The 23,591-nt window shown below is 49.4% G+C and overlaps 1 protein-coding gene across 1 annotated transcript in view; it reads right to left on the bottom strand.

Annotated features, from left to right (window-relative positions):
* Positions 1 to 23,591, bottom strand: part of LOC128889317 (uncharacterized) — a 257,458-nt gene that overhangs the window by 177,458 nt on the left and 56,409 nt on the right. Inside the window, exon 3 of the mRNA XM_054146857.1 lies at positions 19,776 to 19,914. Within this exon, the coding sequence (XP_054002832.1) occupies positions 19,776 to 19,914 (139 nt within the window). The remainder of the gene's footprint in view (positions 1 to 19,775; positions 19,915 to 23,591) is intronic.

Below are 23,591 nucleotides of genomic sequence, written 5' to 3'. Positions count from 1 at the left end.
GCTCTGGCTTCATCGCATCTACGAAAATGAGAAGCCAGAGGTCATGGAAAAATATGAGGGTCGACAGATTTTAAGCGAATTATGCACGGACGAGTCGGAGATAAATGATGTTCTACGAAACGTTCTACAGTTTCTCAGTTTCTCAGTTTCAAAAGCAATACCGTCGAATCATAAATCTTCCGTTAAGCCACGTTCGATCGTCCCATGATCGTTTTGCCACCAAGCAAATCCGCACCGCCGGATTTGATGCCTAATCCCGTCTTTCAGTCGACGGAAAATCACGCAATTATTAGATTAGGACGATGATGGTGCACGTTATACCCTCCTAGAGGCGTTCCTGAGTAGACGGCGTCGTTAATTTTTCTTTCATTACACCGAGATGTTGTTCCCCCTCCGCGCTGATGTTTCTCGACCACGGAATACATTCCTATCGAACTCGGGGACACGAGAACGAGTTGTGAACATAACTCGTTACTATCACGCGTAATTTAAAACAGTCCGAATACAATCTCGTCGAACTTATTTTCATCGGGAGAACTACGCCATCCCGTGCGCAATACTCACCGAAGGTATACCGAGGAATACAACAGTTTTTAGTTCGCAGGCCTAGTAGCTGTTACGCCGATACGCCCACGGCATCGCTTTGAAGTTCGGTCAGCGGGGCTTTGTTTTAACGGCACCCCTCGAGCTGAAACATCCCCGACAGCGATGTGAATGACTTCCGAACGCGAATTCTTGTAAAAAATTGAACGAACATTCGGGATATCGTACTTTACAGCGAACTAATCCCTTTAATGCGGTCTGGTCCGGCTTCTGGCGAAACGGTTTGGTGTACTCAACTCTGATAAAGATTTAAATTATTCCCGCATTTCGCCAACTCGGTTCTCGGCTGCCTCTTATCCCCGTGCCTTCTCAGGCCTCGAAAAACAGCCCCGTAAGTACCTGCTTCGCCGCGATGCGCAAGATCCGCAAACTAATTGAATACGTAACAAGAAAGCTGAATTGAAAAGCGCCGTTGGCAATGGGGCGCTTGCTGGTCGACGCCGGAAAGAAATCCGAGCGTTGGCTCGTCTTCGAAATTGAATGAACACGAGCTACGCGAATGAATGGCGAGGAAATCGTGCGTGCGTCTACCTCCGCAGGATCTCCTGTTTACCGCGAATCGAGCGCGAAAATTCGATGCACGCGGGAAATGGGAAAAACCGAAGTCTCCGGTTAACTCTTTCAGCCGAGTCGCATGGAAATGTTGCTGACTCTGCTTCCCGGGACGTTTCGCTCGCCCCATTATTTCCTCGAGAAAGAAATTCCGCGTCGAGGATCGCTGCACCGTGAAGGATCGAACGACGAAAGGGTGAGCTGCGTTTCATTCTGCGTCCACCGGGCGCTGTGCAGTTGCATCACAAAAGGTGATCAGTTTCGATACGCAAGAAAACTGCGCGACGAAGGAAAAAGAAGTTTCCGGGACGTTCAATTTCAGCACTCAAGTACGCATCCTATGGCACGTTGACGCAACGCTAGAGTAAAGAAAATATTTCTCGGGTGATCGAATTATTATTTTGTAAAACGACCGGCGAATCGTCGAGCGAACGTAAACAAGTACACGCGGAAACATCGACGCACGACAAGAAATCACGGACGCGTGGGGCAGACACGAATGGCAAATAGAATTTGAAAAACGCCCGGACGGAAAACGCCGGGGCAAGGACGTCGCGAACCTTTTAAAGCTCTCTGTTATCCTTGGCGCGCTCCTCCCGAAGGACACTCTTATCTCGGGACTGCTGTTTGCTTTGCGGATCTTAACAGGGTAACGTTCGCCGCCGGAAACGGTCCGCGAGAAATTCTACATCGACGAGTAACCGGCCGACCGGTCGCCAGACACCCGAAGGGACGGGAGCAGTGAAATAACAAGACCGAAATGCACGAGGGTGAACGCAAGGAAGGAAGATGGACGGAGGGGTTGGCGCCCATCGGGGAAACGAGTGGGAGGAATACCGAGTCGGTGAGAGAGACGGCGAGGATAAGACGACAATCCGATGCGCAAATGCCACCGGGATTTAGATCGGACGTCTCTAATGGCAGCAGGATTTCAATGGCAAATGGCACCTGCCAGATCCTCGCCACTTGTTTGGCCAAAGGATTTGCAAAATCTGCCGGGATATCCGTGTGGATACTTACGCCACTTGCGGAAGATACCGGCGCCGAGGAACAGGAAATAAAACAGCATCGTTGATTCCAGTTTGCCGACTAAATTAAGAGCCTCCGAAGAAACGAGCGACACCCGTAATGGGTTTCGCCAAACAGCCTCTTGGGGCGCGAAACCAGCCGCGCGTTATTTCGTCACCGAAATGAACGATTATTATTCGAGAGCAGTTTTCTCATCGTCGATGTTTCGGTGGACGATAACGATATCTAATGACACGGTATCGCTGTGTCATCGCGGGGCGGGGGGCGGGGGGTGGAAGGGTCTCACGATCTCCCGTGACCCTAGCAAGCCGATCGACAAAAAGATCCGAGCCCCCTCCCTTGGTTCCCTGGACCGTTTTCTCGAACAAGACGAACGCGTTATAGTCTGCTGAAAAACCGAATCCTCTGCCCTCTCGTTCGAGGAGAGCAAACAATCTAACAAGCAAAAAGTCCCTTTTACGTCCCGAGCACCGAGCGAGTTGCTCGATGCTTGTTAAGAGGAAGCCTCGTCTCTCGGAGTGTCTCGCGTCTCCGGCGAGAAAGAAAAGAAAAAAAGGACGAAGCCAGGCGGAGCAGGTGAAAGGGAGGGAACGAACAGCACGAAGGGGGTTGTGTCCTTCGTTAAGAGACGTTAGCGAGGCACCTGGTGCACGATTACGCTCGCACCATGCGCACATGGGGTTCCGGCGATGCCGCCTCTATTGGGGGCTGAAAGGCTGCTGGATGCCCGACGACATCATGACGGATGGGAACGTCAGCTTTCGCAGCACCGAGCCTCGTCGCGCTACGAACAATAACGTTACGAATGTTTCGTTCTCGCAACACTGTCCACTTTCGGCGCGCTTTTGCCGCGCCGAACTTTCCATCGTCATCGATCATCTCTTCGTAATCGGCACGCGTACCAAGCGTCGAAAATGGAACAAAAACCGGACCAGCTACCTCGAATAATCCACCAGTCGATCCTGGATGGAACGCTGTTGTTAAAAGAGAAGCATTTTCGGAAATCTAGTTAAATTCTCAGCTATAGGGCGAAGCTATTTTAGACTATTATCCAGGAATATTTAGTTAGGCTGGGAATCCTTAGCTCGCTCGTCATTTGCAGTCGATTTCAAAGGTTCTCCTCGGTGGAGTATATAGTATCGGGGAGCGAAAACTGAGAGGAAGGACCACTTGCCAGCGACAAAAGCGCTCCGCTGAATCAAGCCACCCTTGAGAGGTCTCGTTGATTTATATCATTTTTATAGTAGAAAACATCGTCTATAAAAGTCGACAAAGAAACTGCTCGGCACTCGCAGGTTCGTTTTCCTCCTCGCTGATGCCTCCAACCGTCTGCTCCCCTTCGATCGTCGTAAAATGTCAAGTTTCCAGGAAAATCTCTTTCAGCGATATCGCAACGGATAGCGCGATGAAACATTCGAACGAACGCGGTAATCGTACGACAACAATGAGATTGCAGTCCTGGTGGCGCGAATAGCGAAACAGAACGACGGCTGGGAATGAAAAAGCGGTGGTAACTTGTCGCGTCAACGGACGCTGGAGGAGAACTCGATGGATTTTAACCCCGACCGATATTCGATTACAGATCAGCAGCCCTCGACCGATAATCCATTATAGTTCTTGCGCCCTCCCTATGCTAGATACCCATTCCGTCGGTGACTCGTACGTTTTCTGGAATTTATCAAGTCGAATTGGATGGCAAATGGGATTTATACGGAATTTCCATCGACGAAGCGGAGGGTGGACGCGAGAAGTTGACGAGCGTGAAAGCGATGACCGTGCGATAAGGTATCGCCACGAGTGGAAAAACAACGTCGTATCGCGTTCAATCGTGGCCAGAGCAGAAAACGCGAGCCGAGAGGGATACGATCTCGCGGTGAGTTAATTTGATGTCGCCGGAAGTACCCACGCGTGGTCTACCCTTTTTCGAAAATATAGGTCACGTACTTTTAGACGAATTCAACCGAAATATTCAGCCGTTCTCAACGTTGCGCACCGTTCCCGTCGAACAGTTCGACGCGCGAGGTGAAATCTCGAGCGTGCAATCGAATAGTTGCGGGTCTTCGGGATATTTGCGAACTTGCGGTAGACGCTGCGAAGTTGCAGGGGGTGCGAAACAGCGCGGTGCGTACACAAGAGAAGGAGAAAGGGAGGGAGAGAAGGGCGGGGACCCCCTTTAATCTTCGCGGATCAAAACGTCGCGGCGCGTTGCGTCGCCACGAGACGACGGACCGCGCTCGCCTGCGAGCACGTGATTGCTTCGTGTATTCGAGTGGAAGTCTAACAGCATTTCAAAGGGACGACCGCCGCAAAGAAAATTGCATTGTAATTAAAACCGCGGCGTCTTTGTGGACCGCGTTGCTCGAAAAGTGCACACTTGCTGAGTGCACTTCTCGCGCGCGTATCGCGCGTCCTCGAAGAACCGTGCACGCTAAGAGTGCGTCGGTTGATACTACATCATCGCGGGCAATAATCAGTTACAATTGTTTCCTCGCTTGCAGAATTAAAACGCAGAAGTTAGATAGATAGACGAAGAAAGCGATCGGGGGTAAGAACGAAGCTCGCGCGGCCATCGTAGCGGCTCTGTTTAAAACGAAGGGAACTATCGGAACGAGTAACGAATCTTCTTTACGATCCATAAATCAGCGGGAGAGCCATTGGAACTTTAATTGCCTTTGAACGACTGGTCCCGTTCTAATTTTCTCGCGAAAACTAGCAGCCCGACCGTAGACTTCCCCAAGGATCAACTTCCGGAAGTACTCGTTTGTCTATACCAACGGACGCGCCCCAAAAGGCGAAAGTTGCGTCTTTTGTATCCGTTCAAGATAGCATACAAGTATTTTTGTTAAAAACGCGTACGAGGATCTTTCAATTTAATCCACGTCCATTTATATAGAATTCCTCAGTTCCGAACGAGTAGCAGATGGAAGGATATTATCGTATATCGACTTATCGTAGCCATTTGCCGATTGACTTCCGTTGGAAGTGATTTCTGTCCGTGTTTGTCGTGTTTCTTTGAACAGCAACGGGGAGGGTCGAATGCGTCGGTCCAAGGAGGTCGGTTTGGCATCGCGTGGAGGCGGTAACGTAATTTCATCGGCGAGCAGGAGGGAACTGACCCTCGCAAGTCCACGAAAGGTCATCTCTGTCCTCCCTAGGTTCGATCGACCCTTCGAATAATAAACGGATCGTTAGCATTGATTAAAGCGCACCGTGGACGAGATGGTCTGCTCGCAGTTTCCAGACCAAGTTTCCGCGTCCCTTCTGCGGTTGTCCTCTCTCACCATGCGGACGAAGTACGATTGATTCCTTGAAGCGCGTAGGTGCTGGAATGGTTTATATCTTACGCACCCCAACCGGAGGAAATTGCTTTCGATTACTTTCGCCCGATACAGACCCCGGTCTACTCGTAAATCTTAATTAAGGACTCCTCTGACGCGGTGTCTGCTCTACGATCACCGGAGAATGTAGTTTGTAGAATGCGTTGCGAATCGACCAGCACGGGAAAAGAAGCTTCCGTGACATCGAACGCGAAGCTCGGGAGTGAATCTAAATGGTGCCAGGAGGGAAAAAGCTTCCAGCCACTCCTCCGAATAAGATACTTCCCTGATTCCCGCGGAACTTTGAGAACGCCTCCGCTTTCATCATCGCGATTCTTGACCGGTTAAAATATTACCACCGCCCGCGGCAACCCGAGGCCGTGGATTTCTGCATCAACCTTTTCCACATTTCCGACTAGCCGAAATGGAAAATAACGAGGTCGTAGCTTACTTCGCGTAACAACCCCGCCGCATAACTCTCCCGTGATTGTCCCTGTACCAAGATGCGTCCATCTTTTCTTGCCTCTGTTCTCCTTTTCGTATGAGAACCTGGCGTAGCGATAGCCAGGGCACCTCTAAAGACGGCTTTTCATTTGACGACGGATCCTTTCGCGTTGCTCGAGAGGGAGACAGAGTGCTCGTCGGCTAAAAGAACGGCCCTCCGTCACATATTATGTTGGACTAACACGCGTGATCTCGGCATAATGGAGACCGACTGTCCCTTTCTCGGGCCGCAAGCGGACAACTCTTGTAACGAGGTGCTAGGCGTCCTGGTTGGTTCCGTTCCCGTGTAGTGGAAATCCACCAAAGAGGCTGCGAGCATATTTTAATTATGAAAAGAAGCGACTTTTGAGAGCCTTCGCGATCGTCGCGCCCCCTTACTTTCGATTCTCGAGTAGTAGTTTCTACCGGTAGTAAGGATAATTTTTTCTCGAGCAAGAATTCCTGTTTGTTCGTTAAAGTTTCTTTTCACTGGGATATTCCCGCGTCGGTTTTCTCGACCGGAAGCAACATGCGACGCAAGTGCTCCATGCTTTTCCTCCGCTGGTGACAATTAATTAACAGCCCGTTCCCTCAGCCACGCGATCCATGAATCCATCAAAGCCCATCCCGGTGCCACTGTTCTCGTTAATGCTAATAATTTACGAATTGCGATAGCTAATGACCAACTATAATAGTACCGCGTCGTCCGAGGGATTTACACGTCGCGTCGATATGCCGTTCCCGAAATTCTAGATCCGATAATTGTGTCTTTAATCTGATTAACTAAATGGGTTGCTCAAACCCTGCCAAGCTTTTTCTTCATCCTTCTTCATCCTTTTCGGGGGACGTATCGCTCGCGTGTCCTTCGCGTTATCACGTAAAAATCTCGTTAATGCGAACGAACCTGGTGGTCCCCGCCGTTGCGATTCGAAACCGTTTCGGACAAATTGTACCCTGACACGCACGTGACCTATCATCCTCGCTGAATCGGTGCCCCGAGAGAAACCGTCAACGATTGCCAACGACTCGATATAATTTTTATATCCAAGACACGGAAGATTCAACGTATCCGACGACTGCCAACCCCAACTCGGCCTAATGGTCCGCGAAACAAATACCAGGACGAACCCGGTTGAGTACGTCGTTCCTGCTGCGCGACCCCCAACGAGCTCACCCCGTCGAAAGCAGTGATTTAATTTCGTGGACTCATCTTCCGGATTGGGGGCGCACTAACTTTTCAATCAGCCGTCAAGTCCGCGGTCGCGCGAGGGTGGAGCGCTACAGGCCACAAGTACCCTCGACGAATCGCTCCTAAATTCCTACGTACGGAACACTAGATGACTCGTGGGCCTCGTTTCGAGGGGTCAACTCGGTACGAGAGCATACGTCGAACAAATTCTTACAAACGTACGTCCCATTTTACTTTGTTTCTACTTGTAACGATGTTTGCAGATACGGATAGCGGTGCGAGTAAGTAGAAATAACGAATAATAGGGAGACGGCGGTAGTAACGTCGTATTCAAACGTACACGTGTATTCGTCTGGTTACACTGATTGCCGTATCACTTTTATTGTCGAATTTTGAATGAATTTTGAAAATAATTCCTTGAACTACGATTTCATGTTCGAAGGCACGACATGATTTTTGGAGTGCGTGACGTCGATGTAGAAGCACGGGTCGGACAGGTTCGGCTTGAAACGCATGGCGACGCGGAATGGTGGTTGGAAAAGCGTTGGGATTCAAAGCCGGCTTAATCCGCGCGGCCCAGCCTGTGGAAATATTTTCTTAACGAGAATATTCAATTTTGCCGATCGATTCCCTGCGTTCCAGCCGTTGGACATTATTCGCACACCCTCGCACGCTGCTTCGTCGCGGCAAGATATCGGTTTCACCCTTCGATTTCTCGTCGAGTAGACGCGTGATACGTCGAAAAGGCGGCGGCAAGGGTACCAAAAATCGCGGCAAATGAAACAGTCGACGAATTCCAACGAAATTCCTCAACATGGAAATTAGACGAGCACGCGTCGATCCGACCACAATATATCGTGTCCGAGAGGGCCTAGCGTACTCTCTCGACCATACCAAGAGCTTCGAGAAAGTTTTGTCGATAGCCGACAACGTTCCCATCGGCCTACAACGAATTCCTATACCAACGTTTCGGCTTTAATATCGTTGCTGCGGCCATTAGAATTTCGTCATCGCGCGGCCTGCTCGTCGCGATGAATCCACAACACGATGCGCTAATTCCGGTATTTGGAATATTATAAACGCGTCGTGAAATTAGCCATTAAATTAGTTATTAATGAGCGCCGTTTAATAACGGACGAGCTACAGGCTCAAAATCGATGGACATACATAGCTATGTATGTACATCTGTTTCGCGCTATCTATACGAATTCCTGTTCCGCCAATTTTCCATGAATTGTCAGCAACGATTATTCCTCTCTGCATGAAAATTGATGGATCTTTTTAGAAAAATACGATACGTATTAAAATTAAACTGCGCGCGTTAATTAAAGCTATCCCGTGAACTTTTCATGTAATTTATTCTAATTTAAAATGGAAAACAGAACTGAATTATTATTCTACGTTAATGGACGTCGATTAATGACCGAAAGCTGCGGCATCGAAATCAACGGGCACGCGTGCATCTGTTTCACGAATTACCAGCGCCGATTATTACTTTCTTCCTTCCGTTCCGCGGGAACGGCAGAAAAATCTGCGACTGATCGACGATAACGACGAACAACGAACAACGACTACGAGGAGGTAGTCGACGACAACGACTATAGCGGCGACAACGATTATTTCACTTTCCCGGCAAATGGCACATAAACATAGCCACAGGGTGTGGAGTGAGGGTCGGCGAAAGCTATGGGGGTCCCCAGGTTAACCAACCGAATAGAAGTATGATTTATAAGGAGAGGGAGGTGACCGCACGGGGAAATGAGAGTTCTTACCGTTCGCGAAACGTCAAAATGCCAGGACGAAATCCGAGAGAGATTTACCCTCTTCTTTGCGGATATACGTGTCACGTACACGTTCGAAGTATGTTAATTGTTAAACAAATAGTAAATGAAAAGGTCGTCGGAAGTTCATCCTCCGAAAATCATTTGAGGCGTGTCAATAAAAACATTTACTTTGTTTTAAGTCGCCATTTTTCCACCGTTCCGTATGTTTGAACAAAATTCGAGCCCTGGTACATTTCAAACACACCGCGTATAGTCTGAATCCGTGAGACTCGACCGGCCATCCTACCATCTTCTCTTCTTGCGTTTTCTTTTACGCCCTCTGATGAGAAATAAAGTGGCCGTAAATCCTGCTTTCCTCTCACGACTTTGCTCGCGCTACTTTTGTTTCAGGACCGCACGAGTATTTAGGCTGGTGCCCACTACTTACCAGGAATATCCGAGAATCGCGTATCTTTCCGCCCCGCTAATTTCAGGGTCGAAGAGAAATGACCGTGAAACGGCGAACGATGCCGTGTAGAGATCGTTAAGTGCATTAGGTGGCTGTTACTTCTGGAAGGAGAACGTAACGTTGCAGTTGGAACAACCGAGACGGCGGGAAGATAAAGGTCAGGGGGACAATCGAAAGCCGTAGTTTCCGTTCCCGGTGAAGATTTCGTTATCGAGCGTGAATAATGGCGTGCTTGTGGTTCCAGTGAAATTTTGTATTGTTATCGGGAAATAATAACGATAACAATAAGGAGGCCTGAAATAAATGGTTGCAAACGGGTGGACGAGAATGAAGTGGTACGAAAGATTGATACGAATGAGATTGGTAAGGTAAGACGGAAAACCCGTGTGAAGGGCTTGTAGACGGGCCAGCAAACATGGAAGATCCATCTCCGCTTCGCGGGGAGCCAGCCAAATTTTTCAAAGAAAGGAGCGACGCGCGTATTCGTTGTACATGAATTGGAGACATGAATTTCAGACGTATTTCGCGCGGAAAATAAGACTAGAGAACTTTGGATAAAATATCGTAAACACGTTCGATCGTTTCAGAGGAATATTTTGCGTGAGTGCAAAATTTCTCAACCAATCGGTGCCGAGTAATTTTTTTTCGACCGAGATGAAAAAGAGAAAGCTGTAACGCCCCGATTGGTTCTGTCAACAAAAGTACGAAATCCGTTAATTTTGTATAGTATCCCAATTCCTATGCGCTGTAAAACCTAGTCCATTGTCTCTGGCTGGTATTTCAACGATTTAAATGTCCGATACGTCGAACTTTGGGGAGCGTGGCATGACGTCCGCGGACACGTCCGAGCGCCCGTGGATTAATTTACAGCCGGTTTTCATTGGGTTTGACGAACCGGGAATTTGATGAAATTTTATGGGGCTGCGTCCCGGCCCTCTAAATATTTGGATTATTTTTTCTCAAAAGGTCGCGCCACAGCCGCCAATTTCTTTTCATCTGACCAGCGCGTTCCAAGCGCGTTCGCCATTCATCGGAAATCACTAATTCCGATATTCGATTTTTCCCCACCGCGTAATTCCGCTTAACCATTCGTCAGCAGACCTGTTTCAATTTTCCCGTGTACTATTTTATAACACCGATAATAATAATATCATTATTTGTTTTCTACCCTGTAATATCCAACGAAATAATCGATAACAAGTACAGACAACTATCTGTCGCCGAAACGTTCACCGTCCGACGGTTAATCGCCGAGTCGCTAATCGCCTCGACAAAAGTTGTCGCCGCGACGAATGTTACGGAACAGAAAAACCCAGAAGGTTCCTTCTTTCCCGCGGGGGGTGTATAACGATTCATCCCTTTCGTCGGGACTGCGCGGCGACATCCGTCGAATCCGATTAATCAAATCGAAAGATCCTTTCGTGGGGCGCGTTACGAAGCAATTAAAGCGCAGGATTAATTGCGACCGCACGCCGGGAAAAATAAGTCCATAAATTAACGACGCTCGACGGCCTGCCCCCTTTCCAAACCACCGTCACCCCCACGTCCAATCCAGCTCAACATACACTCGTTCCTTCAGCCCTCGGCGAGCGTCGACAATCTTTTCTCTTGCCACGGATAACTTATTGCCCAGACTACGCACTATGCATTTCCGAAGCGATTAAGCTGTTACCCGACTTTTTTCTCTCTGGCCCCATTCCCTTCCGACTGTTCCGTGCTCTCCAGTTCGGAAAACTTGGGAAAACTCTCGCAGGAGTTCCCAGCGCTCGAAGGGTGGATAAGGGAAACGCGAGGGCGAAAAATGGGGAGACACCGAATTCATCCCGATCCCCTTTCGCCGTGTAATCATGGCCTCGCAACAACAATGCAGTTCGAACGGTCAAAAATTTCCCAAAGTTCTTCCCCAACCCTTCGTGCATCGCCAGACACTTCGCTCGGGATCGTTTCATTATCGGCTTAGCGTAGCTACTACCGAACACCGCCGTTTACGTAAGAAAATAAACGTAGTCGACAAGGTAAAACGAGTACGTGTCTACGGCAAGTATCTACTATGCAAATCGCCAACGTGAAAGTTAATCTTTTACGATCCATTGCAACTTCGTTCGAGCAACCTTCTTCTTATCTTTCATTACCGTTTTCAGCATTATCCTCGCGCCAACGACACCGATCATATTTCCATAGACTTACTTAGTCTCGCAACGTTTTCTATTTCGTAAATATGTTTACGGAACAGTTGCACACTTTTCCGGCCATTTGGTTTTCAGAACGATTATCTTATTTCAGAAAGTATACGTGCGCGAGGTAAGTTCTTCAATTTGGGAAACGCTGTATCGCGGTGGAAACCGTGAACAACCGCTTACTTCCTCTCTCTTCCCGTTTTCGGTGGACAATTTGCAAGGAGACGAGGAGTCGTTTGCGTGGTTCGCTGAGCCGGATCACGAACACGGATTGTTCCACCGCTGGACCGGATTTTATCGATTGAGCTTTCCGTGAATATCCGTTAATGGCCGCCAACTACAAATTCGTTAACAGCGTGAATCCTGCTCGGAAGAGGGCTGCGCGAAGTGTTGCGGATCGATTCTGACCGAGCTTCGGAGGTAGACGGAGAGCAGAAAAATATTATATGACGGTAAAGCTGTTTCGTTCGATAGGTTCAATTCGAGATTCGCGAAAGGTTGCGTCTTTTTGGTTCAACGGCGACAAGCCGAGTCCACGGTTCGATGGCTGGGTTTCCTGTAACAGCAGCGGGGATCGAAGATTCGAACGGTGGAAAACGCTGACTGGGAAATAACTGGCGTTGGTGAGGGACGGTGGTGCTTTTTTTATGTGACACAAAGTAGCACTTTGCCAAATGACCCGAGTCTCTTTAGGGCGCGACCGGCGCCCGCCGCCTTCGAGCTCGACGTTGCGCGATTCCCGCGACAACGCGAACGGAAATTCGTTTCTTCGAGATTGCAGCCGCCCCCCATCGGTTGTATCAGCGCGCGCCCAGTTTGCGGAGAACGGGCGACGTTAATTTCGAGGACCGGGACAAAAAGTCGTGAAAGATCGATTTATGCATCGGCCGAGGACACTCGACGGAGAACGATCGACCGAACGACCCTCGCTCAGACGGAAGACGGAACGATTTCCATAATTGGGAATGAATTCGGAAAAAATCCCACGATATTCCGGAGACGTTGTTGTTCGAGACGTTCTCGAGTATCCTTGGCCAGTGGCCGGTAACTGATAACTCGCGGATCGAGTTGGCATCCACGATGCTGTAAAAACTTTTCCATTTCATAATTAATTAAAAAGGGCAATTTCTGCCTCGGCGAACGCAACGTTTGGCTTTAGACGCTCGTAGAGCTCAGGTACGCGACGATATATCTGGTTTATAAATATTAAACCGAGGGTATCACGGGGTGCCCAAGAGAAGGTATCATAACCTTAAGACGTCAGACTGTGCATTGAAGAGGGGGATCTGGGGGATTTGCGGATTGCATCCCTCGTTTCACGATATTACCCTTTAGACTTGGGGACTTACGCTCTCGAGAACGTATACATCCCGGTCGTCTGCGCGTACACCGCCACTGTCCACAAAATTACGACGTCATAAAGTTTTATTTATGCCGAACAAAACAATTTATCCCTGATGAGCTTGCAAAACTAGAGAAGCTTGGAACCTTATCGCTATCTATTGTCGTAAAATCCACGCGTCAGGACCTTGTGTCAACGACGAGTACAACGAGGAGAAAGAATCTTGAGACAGTGGAGGAAACATCGCGAGTTTCGTTTGTACCCCTCGTGTAGATCGACGTCGAGGAGACGCGGACGAGGGGTTAAGTTGCCACCCCGAACAGTGTGCACGACTTCTCGTTATTAATTACTCGAAAACTCGAGGCTCGCCAGCAAAAATCGGTCTGGGGCTGTGCACACCTACCGGAACAACTCCGACACGAATCTCGAGCGACCAAGCGCGGATTTACGAGACAGCGATCGTGGTAAATGGTTTCAAGGACAGGTCAATCATTTTTCAGACGGCCTCGGGTAATTTTTCAGACACGCCAGGTACCGCGAAACCTCGCCGTTAAAAGAATCGTACAACACGATGCTCTCTCGAGTTTCGCGAAGACGATTCTCGTGCAGGGTATCGCACAAATGGAACGCTGGACGTCTTTCGGTTCCCTCGTTCGATTTTCAATTTATTCCAATGCCGTGAAATGATTTGGAAAGGATGGAAGAAACATTGGCGAGAAAAGGAAACGTTGTTTCTCGACGTCTTTATAAACGTGGAACTGTTCGGACGGAAAATGCGGCCGAAACAATGTGCCCCGCGAACCGAGGAAGAGCTCGCCGCGAAGAAAGAAGGTGAGCGTCGGGGAGAAAGAGAAACATTGCCGGAACAGGTATAAGAATCCCCCGGCCAATTTACCGTAAACTTAGAGGTTTATGGAGGGAAAGTAGCCGGATATTACCGGAAGAAGCGCGAGAAATGCGAACCGCGGGTACCTCGCGACTGGATAAGAATATTAGACGAGGAGAGGAAAAACGAGAGAAACGTTCGGATGAAAAAGAGCTGCGCGGGTGGCAAGAGGAGGTGGAGAGCGGTGGATTGAACAACGGAATTAAAACGCCGCCGCGTGTACTTTCTTTGCTCACGGGAAAGCGTAAACCTGCACGCCACCGCCAGTCACCTCCGCCCCAATGCCGACAATTTATGAATGCTTTATTTAATTTGGGATTCGGATTCTACGTTTTTCCCAGACCCGGTATGTTCCCTTTCCAAGGTCCGCTAAGGCGACGTCGCGACGGGGAATTACACGACGCCGTGCACGTCTCGAACGAGTAATTTTTATTTCAAGCTTGCGACCTATAATCGACGCGTTCGTAATATATATATATATAATGTATTATTTTTTTGGTTGTAATTGAAACTAGGTTTAATCGTTGATCACCGCGGGTAACGAGCCAAGCGATTACGGAATCGCCCGCATCGAAAGGACTGGTCCTCCGCGAGACGATCTTACGTAAAAAAATGTTGGCGAGAAAAAGCGTCGGGGTGGCGAGCACGCAACGGCCCAATAATAAATCAGAATGTTTCGCCGAGAACGGCGTTGGGGGTGAATCGCGAGACGACGCAGACGAGAGGAGGACCGCATACGACCGTCTACGTGGTCGGAAGATATCGGAGGGGTTGAAAAATTAAACAAAAACAAAGGGGGTGCGCGCGATCACAATGAAGGAAATAAGCAGCCATTGATAACGCTGCGAATCAAGAGTCCGAGGTGGCCGACAATGGAACATCAGAATGGCTATTATATTCGGCGTAGACTCAATTATTTTAAGCCACTTTTGTGCCACGCTAATGAAGCGAACAAAGAGGAATATCAAACCAGCCTCCTATCCCCCTTCGCTTATCTGTCCTCGAAGAGTCTACGCCGTTTGCTTCCGCAATTTTCATCTTCGCGAGGAACGATCGATACCCAACCTCTGGTATTAGCTTTTCCTGTAAGCGTTCGTCTTCTCGCACCCGCGACAATGTTGGCACCGAGCTAATCGAGGTACAATTACGAAGTGTTCCCACGAATGGAAAATAGTGAGAACTCCTACGCGCGATACTACTCGAGAAGTCATCGAACGGCGATATAATTTCTCCGCGGGGTGACTCGACGGATTCTTTTGACTCGGAAGAAACTGGTTTCGAAACCGAACGTATCTCTCTCCCTTGGAGTCGTACGAAGAGAAATATCGAAAGGTGTTCTATCGAAAAATTCAGGCTCGATACCGAAGGGAGCGCGAACGTATTTACTGCTTCGTAAGTCGCTTGTCGGTAGCAAGATGCCTCGAAAACCCTCAGGAAAACCTTGTTAATTAGACGTCCAAAGTAAAGCGTACGACGTAAGGCAGCAGCAAGTCGGGAGAAGAGACATAGCGGAGACGTTCTCAATGTCGGGACCCCATAGACATGACTTTAATTCCAGGAAGAGAGCGACGTCTTCCAAGTAAAATCCCTCTCCCCTCGATCGGGGAGGCTCTTTCCCGACGTGGAATTTAGAATAGCACGCATAATGGCATTCATCTTTGCCATCGATGTTTCTAAAAAGGAAGAGCCACCAGCAATGGACGCGCGCGCGCGCGCGCTGATTATAAGATGTCCGCGTAGATCGAATCCTTCCGATATTTATGGCGCGCAAAGTTTCGTCTCGAGTACGATAACGAATGATTAACAGTAAACCGAACGCTCTCGGAAGAATATAACGACAAATATATAAATTTTTGTTTTCGGTAATGCATAAAATCGAACCCCGTATAAATAATCGGAACCGATACAAACGACGTGCTTCTGATCGGGTGACTTACGATCAGAGGCTATTTTACATCACCGAGCGAAAATGAACATATTTTTAACGGTCGACGTATCCGCGTATCGAACGCACCACCGACACGGCGTATACATCGAACGTCTCCAGCAAATAATTTACTCGTCGGACAGGACTTAATTATCTGCTTTTTCCCTTATTACTCTCGCCGTCCTCGCGCCTGCGCCGATTTATGGTCGTGTCGATAAAGCCAACGGCTGTACATTAACATTACGCAATGCTCCTACTGTCTCTCCGCCGGAAAACGGGCCACGATGAAAATAAAAGGGAGGGCACTCGGAACATTTTCTACGCTCGAACGATTGAATAATGGACGAAGGGTGAGATCGTTGGAAAAGAAGAGACGGAAGAGAACGAAGAAGGAGGTACAAATCGGCCGTGAAATCCAAGATTTAACCCCATCCCTCCTCCCGCCCCGAGGCGACGAATCTAGGGCCCCTACCCGTTCGTTGATACGATAAACACCGAAAATGACAGCGGCATCTCCACCCCCTCGTGTCTCTCCCTCCTTTTTCCCTCGGCACGCATCCTCCGCTTCTCGTCTTCCCCGGGCTCTTCGAGTTAATCACGTCAGGCAGGCAGACCCTCTGATTAAAACGGGCCTCCATCCCTTCTTATTATTATTGTTATTAGAGGAACTGAGTGCAGGGCACTCGGGGAATCGCGTCGGATAGACGGGACGGCTCCACTCCGTACGTTCGTGTACACGCAGACAGTCCCTCGTGCACGCGTGTATGCACACCTTCTCCTAATCGTCAGAATTTTCGAGATTATTAAATGGCAGACGAGACTCGGGAATGAATCTTGTTTCGTCCGTTCCTTAATTAACTTTCCTCGCCGCGCTATTAATCGTCCGAGCAAATATATATCGTTCCCTGCGACCCCGCTTTTACCATCGGAAGCGTCGAAACTTCGGTAGCCGAGGGATTTGTGATTTATTTCTGCATTACCGCATCGGCATCCTTGGCCCGCGAAGAATCGCGAAACAGCGGCCAACAACTCTGCGCTATAATACGGCCTTTCGAACGGTTCGTCTCTTCCAAATTCGTTCGCCAACGGGTTGCGATTAACGAGACAATGTCTCTACGAACTTGGCGATAAACCTACGCGTTCACGTGCGCGGAATGAGGCGGAAATCGTGTTTGGAAGATTCGTACGTGGATCGATCGGAGAAGAGAACGCGAGGTGGTCGCGACAACGGGCAACCGTAGGAATTTAGAACCGGTCGTAACGAGGCACCCTCGTAGCAAATTACAAATGGCATCGTCGGCCTCGTGTCCTGGCGGAAGAGGACTACTGTCGTGTACGCCTCGGAACGAGTCCTTCCGAGGCACGTAGCCGCCGGACGATCGGATTGCCGGCCGAAGGATGATCCGGTTTCACGGGGTAATCTATCCTCCGAGCGACCGATCATGCTAATAAAGCCGCCAGCTATAAGTAACGTGGAACGATCGTAAATCCTGTCGGGGCTGGTGAACACGCGCGCGCACAAGTGCGCGAGGCAGTAGCGTAACTGCGAGACAGGCTCGCTAGGGGCAAACAGAAACCGTCTTAACTGATTTGACAAATACAGGACAGCGTATCGAATAGATACGAAGAGAACGACATTGGTTATTTCGTTACTCGTCGACTGACATCGACGAGATATCTCGGTAACGAGTGACTTTGTTCGTAAAAACGATGCACTGCTACACCCTCCCTTTTTCCGATGGTGACGTCAACGTTATCTTCCGGTATCGAAGTTTAACCCTCGGAGGTCCGTTTGCGAAAAAATGCTCGAAACAGCTCGAATCGAAAAGAGGAGACCACGACCGATTACGCCATTGTACGGAGCACGCAGGTGTGCGAGCGCCGGCAGGTCGAATTATCCATCGCGGAGGAGGGAAACGCATCGAAGATGTTACGTAAGGTCGCGACAAGGTGGAGCCAGAACGTAAAAGAAAAGAGAAGCGACGAAGGAGAGGAGGGAATCTCCGGGGCGAGGGCAGGAAGGAAAGAAAATAACGAGTTCGCACGACTGGGCCGTTACGAAACGACTCGTCGTACCTGCCAGCGATGATTGCCGCCTCGCATGAACTAATAGCAGCCGCGAACATAACGAAGGGTTATGTGGATCACGAGTTTGTTATTGGTTCGCTTAATGACTCGTCCCGCTCGTTCTACCTGTCTGCAACCAAGTCTGCCGCGCGAATGCCAATCTGCCGTGAACGCCGATATAACACGGCTCGGCGAGCTGTGGCGTATGGTGCGCGTCGTGATCCGAATATATCGCATACAAAATGGAACGGGCAAGGCGGAATTTCAATAACTAGCCGCGAACAACCGCGCAGCGCGTCCAACGAGAACGTTGAAACGTTGGACGGCTCGCCGATGCGAAACGCCAACGTTCCACCGAATTTTCCACCGAATATTCGATCGATTGATTTTTTCATTCGCCTTTCCGGCCTTTCCGCGAGATCCCCGCGCGATACATCCACATCGCGCGACTAATAAATTACTTCCTATTGGCTATTTCTCCACCCTCGCGAGTCTATAGGCGGAAGGTTGAGTGTAGTCGCTCGATTAATCCTATGTACCAGGGGTGCATAACACACGGTCTGCCGAATGATTTAACGCGGCTCGCGATCCGATATGAATAAAGCAAGAAACCGTGGTGTTAACTCTGGCACGAGTACGTTGGGTCACCCCCTAAGTTTAGGGCGAATAGCCACGTTGGCAATGAAAACAAAAGTAGCGAGTAGTTTTCGGTAGACTTCGCGTAGCTGTCCCCCAGATTGATCGACCGCAACGCTTAATTAGAACAAGCAAAGGCGAATCGGCAAAGCAAAGGATGGAATAAACGTGTTACAAGGTGCACGCGAGCGATTTGACGTCTCGGCAGTGCACGTCTTAATCCTGGGACCCGTTCAGTCCGACATACTACCAGACTAGTCATGCGACTTTAATGAGAAGCTCGACGCCCGCTCGGCCGACTCGAGGCGAGTTTTATTCGTGCAATATTCCAAACGCCTACTACTCGTTATTCTCAACCGCCTATCTACGCGAGCGTTTAAACGTTTCCAGGGGGACGTTAAAGGGTCCGTGCAGATGGAGAAATGGAGGTGCGAGACAGCAGTCTGGATTAATAAACGAAATCCTGGAGTAGATGTCCAGAGAGGGAGCACCGGAGAACACGAAATTCAACAAAATTCCACACGAAAGACGAAGGGAAGACGGGGGCGACGAAATTCAACGCGAACGAATAGAATCAGCGCGCTATACCGAAAGCACGGCTCTCGAAAATTCGCCGTGGTATTGCCATTTAATTCCCCGGACATTCTATAGTTTTCCGTCGGCCAAGTTAACCCTTTCGGACTTGACGATAACGTATGCATTCCTGATATTCCAGATTGCAATGTATACTGCATATTTTCACATGCAATCATACAATATATCATTGCGACGGTGTGAAGATGTCGCTAAATATTTCGAAGTTGCATCGTTAAAACGAGGTGAAGCTGCTCCGTTAAATAATCGTAAGCGAGGTCCCGTTGTTCCGGTTGCCGTTCGAGAACCGGCATCTGTTTTGAGTAGTCAGTTTTACGATAGACATTGCACCAATCGGATTTACCGATATTCTTGTTCCACTGTAAATAAAGCTTTATGTTCTTCTTCGTTTGTAAATCCTGATTTATATAAAATGAATACACTAAGCTGCTCAACTCCCCGGCGCAACAATATATTTGTTAAAACTTGGCTAAATTGCAGCTCCGCGCCAGCCTACGCTCCAAAAGGATCAGTGGCGCACCTAGAAATTTAACTAGAGGATGCAACTGAAAATTATATTCAATGGTTGAAAAAAAAATGGATGTTTATAGCTAAGGGAGGATTGCAATCGCACTCGTGCACCCTAGGTGCGACTGGGTGGGCCACCGAGAAGGATAACAGACAGCGCGACGGGAACGTGAGAAGGTTGGGTACAAGGTTCGCCTAACGTACCGTGTAATCGGTGCATTTATATTCACTCACCATCGATATTAGACGAGGATTGATCCACGCCTGCTGCATGTTATCGTCGAGATACCGCTTCGCTATCCGGGCGATGTTTTCGTGTGGCTCTTTCTTCTGGACGGGCGCCGCGGGCGGGACGTCGACGTTGGCATTGTTTCTGGAACAAACGCGTCGACACCAGGGTGAGCATCAATATTTCTGTGAACACGATGGACGTGCAAGTAGACCGTGGGCGTGATTACAGGCGATAACAGTGATCTTGATCCTGAATACTTAAGTAAGATTTACATAAAGTTACATTTAGAATCATCCGTAACGACCGTTCAATTTTCCGTTCCTACTCTCCGTTTGACAAATTCGCGATAATAGATCATTGGACCGAGACGTATCAACGAGATAAACAGGACACGCATTAACGTGAGAAATCGATCGATGCGACCGAATCTCGGTAGTGACAAACTGGGACCAGCGGCGTTCCTCTGCTGTGCCTTGGCAAATGCTATTATTTACTTGGATGAATTATTAACGCGAACGACGTTTGACGGAGAACGGGAATCCGTGCGCGGGACCGTCGCGATACCACGAAGCTACGAAATTAACGGTCTCCTGCGCTCTGGCACTGCATCAAACCGAATCTATTGTGCGATCACCGCACCATTGCCACCGTCACCGACCATAGTCGATTCCAGATTGCACGTCGCGCGCACCGTGCTCCGAAACAGTTCGTAATTAGACTACGGATAACAACGCGTCTCGAGGTCCACGTATCTTCTTTCTATTTTAAGAGACGTCTTTCGAAGAGTTTGAAAACCACTGGTCTACGCGATTATGGAACCATTACGTGCGCGCTGATCGTCGAATCTATGTACATACCGATCTCGGTACCGTACGATTGGATTATACTCGCGCATTACGCCTTCGAACCCTGTGCTTTAAATTCTACGTGAACATTTAAGAAGATATACCGTTTTGCACGTTGAAAATCACTTCGGAACTTGTAATGCCGCTAATCACACGCGCATCCAAGCTAATACCCAGGCCTCCGCGGTTTTTATAGGCGTGCCTGTATTAGCGCGGCAAACTTAATTCCGCTTTATCGTAGCTTATTATTTATCGTCCGGCATTATTACGGCGGAGCTTTTCCTACGATTTTTACAACTTCCTTCTCGAAGGTTTCCGCGAGTAATTTTACGCGAGCGAAAGTCATTACTCTGCTGCCTCCGCGGAGTATCAAACTTTCCATCCGTTGTCCGTCTCGGCGAATATTACGACGCATGATAGATCCGCGTGAGCACGTACAATGCTCGGGTGTATGAATAATCGTATACGCGCGTATACAAATGTTATGAAACGGGCATTCGCATTCAATAGAGAATTTCCCGGCGCGCGCTTAAGCGACGGGTTTATACGGTCCAGGATATCGCCTAAGTGAATTATGAGAGTTTATCGTGACTCCGTGGTCCCGCGTTCGCCATCGTCGAGGCACAGCTGCCGCTTTAGGCACTCGGTTAAATTACGCTCGAGATCTCCGGAAACCGACGAAATTATTGGCCCTTCCACAGATCCGCGTCGAGACACCCTCGCCTATCGTCGACGATTCACGACAAATTAATTTGGATCGCGCGAACTGTTTTGTATTCCGATTCAATACGAGGTAATAGCGTCGTATCGAAATAAGGTTGATGTCGCTCGAGTAATTCTTTAGCTGTTAACGCGATCTATCAACGACGCTCGAGTCTCTCGACGACAGATCCTCGTTGTTCGCGTCGCGCGATACAAAAAGTGCCACGACGGACGCTGACGGACTCCAGCTTGATGTTCCCGATGATCGGTGCGAGTAAAATGTATTTTACTTTTTCAAATAAAGTTAAGTTTGCCCAAAGCGAGAACGACTGAGATCGACCGCAACGATCAAGAAACGGACCACTTTACGGGATAATCTTAAGGGTGTCTGGCCGAGGTTTACGAAATCCGCGGCGACGAATATATCGTGGACAAACGACGCGTCTCGTTTCTGTCGTCGACCGCTGGCGCAGATGTCCGGCAACGTACGGATCGGGTGAAACTTTCTCACGAAAATTCACGCATCCGTGGATAAAAATTCACGGCAGACTTCGGCCGTTACTTGGCTCGATCGTCAGGTGTTGTGGGCTACACGCGGACACGTGTACGGAATCAACGGGTTCCCGGGCACGGACTTCGATCTCGATCTCGAGGAGCTACCCGAGATAATAAATCGCGTGCGAGTCCGTCGGCGAGAGAATCGGGCTGAGCGCGAGCTTCGATAAAAGTCAAGCCACGGTTTATTTCGGGTGCGGGGATAATGATAAAGAAAGAGGGAGCCAGGAGAATTTCGGGCCTCGAACACAATTCATCCTGTCGGAGCCTGACGGCGGAATCAGGACTCCGTGAAGATACTCGCGGCGGGATTTTACGATCTGAACGATAAACTCGATAGTTTAACGGGGTACTCTCGTTCGCTACCTGTCCTCGCAGCATCGTTAAGGCAACAGACAGCTGCTAACGCAGCAGGTGAGTGCGATACCGTACGTGGGAAATCTGTAAATGCTGATCGATGTACCTGGCCGCGAAGATTCAGAAATAACCTTTGCGAAAGGAGACGTACGTCGCGCTAACGATTGTACAGGGTGACATCACCTGGTCCCGGTTGAATGCTAAACATCCCGCGAGAGAACATTCCAGGTGAGAAAAGTGTGTTTACCTCGACTGGCAGCAGTCGCGAGCCACGGGCAACAATCTCCGCGTGTCCGTGTCATGCAACCGTACCGCTACCGTGACTCTCGCAACCTTCGTTATTATTCTGTCCTCGATATCACGTTTACTTTACGAGCGAATTATACTCGAACGAGTCATTTCATTACCGAAGCCGCGTCTACGCGAATCCTGTGCTCCCGGAACGGCGTCGTCGTTCCGTATCGAACGTTATTACGCGAAGCTGCAACGTCTGAGACATTACCGGGAGCCAACGATACGCGAGCCGTGTACGCAGCGAGACTCCAAGACTCTCCTCGATTGCCCGGTAACTTCCACCCCCTCACGGTCGAGCTCGCATCCGTAGCTTTCCCAGCGTGCACGGAGCGTTCCGTTTACGACGAAACAAAAAACTAGATAGGCGTTCGATGCATGTACGTGCGTGCGTGCGTGCGTGCGTGTTATCGAGGCATCTCCCTGGCGGTATGTTTCACGGCGAACTACCAGGCACCCCCGGTTTTCGCGGTAATTCGAGCCAGTGCAGGCAAACGATCCGAGACAAGTACGACATGCGCGATATGTAAATTTCCGACGGAGCATTCGGTGGCTACAACGTTACCAGTCTAGCGTGGAGCCAGCTCCTCTTTCCGTAGCTTCCAGTCGATTTGCACAGAGTCTAGTACTCCCACGATTTTTTAATAAATGCACGTACGGTACCACCCTTAAGAATACACTACCTCGACTAGAACGATCCGTCACCTCGAACTCGAACCGATTGGTCCAACTTAAATCGACGAGACTCGCTGTATATTAATCGACGATGGGCCCGTCGGCGTAAACGATGCCGATTACACGAGGTACCGTTCGAGTACATACGCGGCGTGTAATGCGCTATAATGCGCGGTTCTGCCGTCTCCGATCGGTATCCGTGGAGCTGAGCTTTCGCCCGTGAGACGGAAGTTCGCTCGCGTGATATCGCGCACGAGCAGCCGGAGAGATCGCCGCCGCGACTCGTCTTCCTAGCTCGTTCGCACGTTCCCGATGCCGGCTATTACCGGGTAACGAGACGACTTCCTCGTATCGATCCTCCGTCCTTTGGCGCCGTGTTCTTCCTTCTCGTGG

The sequence above is a fragment of the Hylaeus anthracinus genome, unplaced genomic scaffold, assembly GCF_026225885.1.
Source record: "Hylaeus anthracinus isolate JK02 unplaced genomic scaffold, UHH_iyHylAnth1.0_haploid 11997, whole genome shotgun sequence".
In the NCBI taxonomy this organism is placed as follows: Eukaryota; Metazoa; Arthropoda; class Insecta; order Hymenoptera; family Colletidae; genus Hylaeus; species Hylaeus anthracinus.
This window is presented reverse-complemented; position numbering and strand designations above follow the sequence as displayed.